Consider the following 6,678-nt stretch of genomic DNA (forward strand, 5'->3'; position numbering starts at 1 on the left):
AATTATTTCACCAGATATTTTAGTCTTTAGGTAGTAAGAAATAGCAAGAATTTAATTCAAAATTGCATGCAGGTATCTTCCAGACTAACCTTTCTCTCCTTATATAAATTGCGCATAGCTAATTTTTTTACGATTTAGTATCGATTTGAGACATTTTTGAAATATTTTTATAAACTTCATTTCATATGTGCTAATAAATAAAACACCTAAGCATGATTACGTCATTAGATCAGATCGTTTTTGGTTGGTAAAAAATAAAGCTATCGTTACATATGTATATGTAGGTCCTTGTGATCGCTGATTGTTTAGGACTATTTACATTTGCTTTTTTCTGGGTATTTTTAATGGAACTCAAATCATTCATTATTATTTACTAAATTCTAATTTATTATTTGTACTTTTTTCTTTTATTCGTAACTCTTAATGCGCTTCATATTGTCTTGTGCACTTACACAAAATCGCATCTAAATGCAAACTTTAAATCTAAATAAATAAAAAAATATTAACATCATCGAATGCATAAAACCAAATCGTCTTCTTGTAAATAAACAAATCACCAATGTCACTTAACGTCATAACAACAACCTGTCTCTATCCGACGCATCATTCATCATTTCGCACAGCATCCACCACCGAGCAACCGAACACCACCAGCAGCAGTACAGCGTACGTCTCCAGCGATAAAAATGATATTTACCCAAGCAAAGCGCACGAGAAACCCGCACGACCTGGCGACGCCTTCTACCCAACCCTCGATGGCAAACCGCCAAAGGGCGCCTCAGCATTTGGTGAACTGCGGCCCGAGAAACACGACAAACATGAAAAGTTCATCAAGAAGCCAGTCATTGTGAAGCCGCAACAGAATGAAGTCAAATACGACGTGCACGAGCCGCAAGATGAGCAAGACACCGCGCCACCGGGCTTTATACCCATACACATTGGCAGACCTGGCGGCGCCATTGTTAATTACAATCCCCACCTGCCGCCAGCTGGCCACCCCGGCCCATACGGCTTCTACAATCCCGCACAGCCACCAAAGGATCATTTCGACCCCTACAATCCTTACGAACCCTACGATATTAGTCCAAACGGCATCGCACAGGGTAAGCCGCCTGCGCCAACTAGTCAATCAGATTTGTTCAACATCTTGGGTGCTGGTTCACCGGCCGCGCACCCACCAGGCATGCTACCAGCGGGCGGACCACCTGGACCAGCACCAGGCTTCAAAGCCACACCCGGCAATTTGCCTCCACACGTGCGCATCGAACACATTCTACAACACTTGCAGCACACGCCCGTGCAGGGTGCCTACAATGGGCCGCAAGGACATGTCAATGAGAGTGGCGCCAATGGACTGCCACCACCACAACAGCAGCTACCACACCCACTACAGCCGGGTCAATCACCATTGCATCCACAATATGTGCCAATTGTGCATAGCGGTCTGCCGCCACCACCGCCACCGCACGGTATAGCGATTGTTGATGGTCAGCCGGTGGCTTATGGCGGCTTCCCCGTAGTACCAGGTCTCGGGCAGCCACCTCATGTGCCACATGCAGCACATTCGGCGAATGTGAATAGCAATAACAATAGTAATTTATTGCAACAACATCAGCCGCAGCCGGTGTCGCCGCCGCAGGAACAATCGGCGAGTAGTTCAAACACATTTACAGCGACTACGAGCGCGGTGGGTCTAACCGCGCATTCTACCGAACATGGCATACTGCCTGCTATTGCCGCCCCAGCTTCTACGCATTCCAGTCAAACAGGTTGATTCATACATAACATAGCCATAGCAGTAGTAGTATACATACGCACACAAGCAGAATTTCATTAACCCTTAAACGGAAATAAGCGAAATATAGAAGCAATTGGCCGCACTAACTCATCACAGATGTTTTTTATAGAACTACCTCATTTTTCAGCCTCAATTAACTAACATTTTAACACATTCATTTGCCTGTCAATGCTTGAAAATCTTAATTGTAATAACAATGTAACAGTCTCATGCGTGCTTTAATTCTTCAGACTAACTTTTCTATGTTTTTAACAGCCTTGCTAACTAACACACAAACATATGCAATACGACTCAGTTTAGTGAACATAATTTGCTTTGAACTGGATAACAGGTCTCTAGTGGATAATGTACTTGTCTTAGTAAAACACACACAAGTCCACAAAACCTCAGGAAATTACTTAAAACACTCAAGAAACCCCATTTTCTATTCGATGATCCCCGAAGCAAGTTTTAATTTCTATCTTTCTCTCTCTCGCCCTCTTTCTTACTTTTCCTAGGCTTCAACAATCTGCAAAGCGGCATTGAGGTACTCAATCTGGAAGCCATTGATCCGCGCACCATTCGCATAATATTTACAGTACCCCCAACCTATGTCAATCTACATGGGCGCGTGGAGCTGCGTTACACGAACGGCCCTGGCAACGATACCACAACGTGGGAGCAACAAATTTTCGCACCACCCGAAGATCTTATTGCCACCTCTCAGATGGAATTCGATCTGCCCGGCTTAGAAGCCAATTCACTGTACAAGGTCAAGATTACACTGATATTGCGTGATCTGAATGCACAACCGTCGAGTCCGATACTGACTGTTAGTACGCCAGCTGATCGTACGATTACACCACCACCACATATCTCTGATTATCGTCCCGACTTCAAGGATGTCTTTAAGCGTATTGAAGATCCTGAGTTGAATGTTAGCGAAACAAACTCTACTTGGTTGCAGCTGACGTGGAAGAAGATCTCCGATGAACAGCTGGAATATGTTGATGGCATACAGTTGCGTTACAAAGAATTGACTGGTCAAATATACTCATCCACACCGCTGGTGCATCGCACACTCACCACTTACACTATTGAGAATTTGCAGCCAGATACTGGCTATGAAATTGGTCTATTCTATATACCGCTGGCTGGGCATGGTGGTGAACTCTTGGCCGGTCATATGATTAAGGTGCGCACAGCGCCGAAAGTGGATGTATACAACTTCGATGTAACGGTTAATGTGACCAAGGTGAAGTCGCAGAGCGTAGAAGTGTCATGGAATGGTGTGCCATATCCGGAAGACAAATATGTGAATATTTATCGTGCTATCTATCAGAGCGATGCTGGTAAGGAGGATTCGAGCGTATTCAAAGTGGCCAAACGTGATAGTACAACGGGCACATTGATTATGGATTTGAAACCAGGCACTAGGTATCATCTGTGGTTGGAAATGTATCTGACAAATGGCAATATCAAAAAGAGCAATGTGGTGAACTTCATGACGAAGCCAGGTGGCTCAGCGATGCCAGGAAAAACTGGTAAGTGCAGTGAAATTAATGTGAGGGACACATTTTTGTAGGTAATATTCATAATTGCAAAATCCTTTTTTCTTCTGAAGTTTTTAATGCTTTCGAAAGGATGCATACATTCTTCAGGGACTTGGGTAATTACAAAATTTTTAATATATTTAGAAATTATTGAAAAGGTAGAATTTATAGGAGTATTCAGATAATATCTCAAATTTAAGTTGTTCAGCTACAGAAATAAATTCAGCAACCGATAGTATTAATATAACTAGGTTAGTTTGCGTTGGTCGTCTCTAGTTGTGGACACACGTAGACATGATAGAGGTCGTGCTTTGTGATACCACCATATTTTGAACGGCAACCACTGCTCCGTTGAAGAAACGACGCGCGTAACCAAAAGTTCTGNAGCTACAGAAATAAATTCAGCAACCGATAGTATTAATATAACTAGGTTAGCTTGCGTTGATCGTCTCTAGTTGTGGACACACGTAGACATGATAGAGGTCGTGATTTGTGATACCACCATATTTTGAACGGCAACCACTGCTCCGTTGAAGAAACGACGCGCGTAACCAAAAGTTCTGCAGCGTTTTTTTAAGTACAAAGTGTACAGTTCAAGAAGGATCAGGTGGTATTTTTTGTCTCTCTACGTGAATTCGGCCCTGTTAGGAAGCCTGCCAAAAGTAAGTGCTCTGGCTTTAAAGCATAAGGTTCTCCTTTGACCGCCTATGAGCCCTCCTCATCCTCCTGGGTCTGAGGTACCTTGGAATTGTGATTGTTCTTGTTTTCGCCTAATATTTGCCGAGCTGAAATGCGGTCCTGGAAGATTGAATGCAGCTGATCACTGACACTCCACTCGTCCTCTCACCACTAATTACATTTCAAGCAAATTCTTGCTCGTCAGTCCGGCAGCCACGTTGTTTACCATAATGCCTCTGTAGCCTGATACCTATAAAAGTCTAATTACAAGGGCATTCCGATGCCATTGAGAGCGAGGTCCGGCATTCCCTGATCAATTCTGAGCGCTCCATGGGAAAGCTCAATGCCCTAGCTATCTCTTAGGTATTAGAGTAAAAACTTATTTCCTTTATTTACGCCATACCCTTGAGCGATATGTCTAGTCAGCTGTGGTCCATCCCATAAAAAATTCACTGTTCCCCTTATCGCCACAAGGATGATTTCCTTGACTTAAAGTGTCATCCTGCGTCAGTCCCCAAAATGGAAATGGTCTGAAATGCTGATGAGGGCATGCCTTTGTATGCGCTCTAGCTTCTTAACCCGCCCTTATTCGCGCATTTGTTTTAGTACGTCGTTACTCGCGCGGTGTCGTATACACCCCAAGCCGATTTTAAAGCAATTGTTTCCTAGTCGAATGAGCGGACGCAACCAGCTTGTATCAGCTGATAAAGTGGGTGAATATACTGAGTTATTAGAGTATTCAGACACAAGTAGCAAAACAAATATAGCCGAGGGTTAACTAGGCTTAGATAACCTCGCTTTGGTTCTTGTAGGGTGTCTAGAAACAGACCCTAATCTGAATCTCCGCTATCAAGTCGTTTACGGCCGCTATACAGACCAGGGGGTAGATTGCTCTAGTTTTCGGGATGTCTCTGTTCACTCTACGCTGCAAGTACGTGTTGTCACAATTAGCGAAAGTTCTACCACTGAACAAGTCGTGGATTAGCTTTAAGAACCTATTTTCAACCGCGAACTTATTTAGTAATTTAACTATTGCCTCCATCAGTACGTAGTTAAAGTCCTCTCGATGTCGAGGAAGATCTCTTTTGTAGCATCTTTATGGGCGCATGTTCCTCCATCCACTTCGCAATTGTATGCAAGGCAGTCTCCACAGACCTTCCCCTATTATAAGCATGTTGTTGATAGACGATCTCGAGAAATGCCGTTTCTTATATGCAGAGCAATTAGTCTCTCCAGCGGCTTCAGCAGAAACAAAAGTACTTTCACAGTAAGTAAAACATGAAATCCTCTTCTGCGCCTTGAAATGAACGACACTTTGATGACCCTCCAAGCTCTGGCCTCACACAATTTGCTATCCAGCCCCTTGCACGATACTACCGCAGCCCTTTCTAGCTTTTTAGATATGATGCCATATGGCCATGGAGATTGAAGGGTTTTAACGAGTTTATTACACATGCCGGGCTACGATTATCCTGCTCCCTTGCCCAAATGGAGGCTTCTACAGGCGATGGGTTACAAGGAAAATTGGCATCAAAGAGCTGCGTTTGCGTCTCCTCACTGCTAATAGTCCAGTTTCCTAGTAATTTCAGCTCTGCTTTTGAGATTTTTTGTAACTTCTCGAATTGATGCGCTAGAGTTTCCCTGGTCTCCTGTTCACGACACTCCTGCCCCGGTCCGAATTAATGTTACCGATTTTTGTGGTTATCTCACTACATCTAGCCCATACTTTCGTCATTTTCGTTGTACAACTGTAAGAGTGGCCTATGAAGGGAGTTAGTCTGTTCAAGAGTCAGACTGGTAACGCTTTTGGCAGTCTAATCTGCTATATCATTACCCAATATTTCTTTATGACGGGGTACCGAATAAATATGCGGCCTTCTGTTTGCAGCCAGCATGCCAATGGCCTCCCGGCTGTGGAGGATGTTTTTCGATGAAATGCTATATAAGGTAACAACTTCCTTAATTGCCGCTTGACTGTCTATGTAAAATTATACGTGCGTGTATTTGTGCGGGTTGGCTAGCTCTGCTGCTATCCACATTGTGAAAACCTCTTCTTGAAATATGCTGCAATGGTCAGGTAACCTTACAACCCGCCTGACGTTCATTTCCTGGCCGTATGCTCCATCGCCCACTCCCATTGTGATTTTAAAACCGTCACTGAAAATGTTTGGAGATCTACGGCTAGGTTTCATTCCATTGCGCCATCCCCCCCTCCTTGGCACTTAAAGCCAGTTGTCGTATAATCTGTGTTGCCTGTGATTCTTGCCTGAATTGAGCTGTGTTCAAAAATTCAAAAATTTAATTTCCCAATGGCCGCCAATCTACCTGTGGATTTAGCAGCCGTTGGAGTAGACCTCAAAGCGGTATTCCACCAAAGCACCATAGAGTAGTGTTGGCCTGAGAATTGCTGTGTAGGTTTTCCGCGATTAAGTAAATGGGCGGAGTATTTCCAGAGCAGCACTGGGAGTAGACCTCAATTCTTCCGTGATGCACAGTGCCGCGAGGTGCTGAACCTTCTTCATTGAGCCGGGGCATGAGGACTTTTTTGCGTCAAATTAGACTACACCAAAGCGCCATATTGGTCTAAATATTGCCCTGTAGCAATGCATCCCGACAGGTGGCCCCAAGGGACTCCCAGCACCATTTTGCATGTATATAGGGCGTTAATGG

The 6,678-nt window shown here is 44.0% G+C and overlaps 1 protein-coding gene across 1 annotated transcript; it reads left to right on the forward strand.

Annotated features, from left to right (window-relative positions):
* The first annotated feature begins 544 nt into the window (after nucleotides 1–544).
* On the forward strand, nucleotides 545–3,689 carry LOC108381543 (putative epidermal cell surface receptor). Its single transcript, XM_017637958.1, has 2 exons — nucleotides 545–1,769; nucleotides 2,296–3,689. Exons 1-2 carry the CDS (start codon nucleotides 560–562, stop codon nucleotides 3,360–3,362), a joined length of 2,277 nt encoding a protein of 758 aa, XP_017493447.1. The 5' UTR covers nucleotides 545–559; the 3' UTR covers nucleotides 3,363–3,689.
* Nucleotides 3,690–6,678: the final 2,989 nt, after the last annotated feature.

The sequence above is a fragment of the Rhagoletis zephyria genome, unplaced genomic scaffold, assembly GCF_001687245.7.
Source record: "Rhagoletis zephyria isolate East Lansing unplaced genomic scaffold, Rhagoletis_zephyria_1.1 Rzeph_scaffold_22895, whole genome shotgun sequence".
Classification (NCBI taxonomy): Eukaryota; Metazoa; Arthropoda; class Insecta; order Diptera; family Tephritidae; genus Rhagoletis; species Rhagoletis zephyria.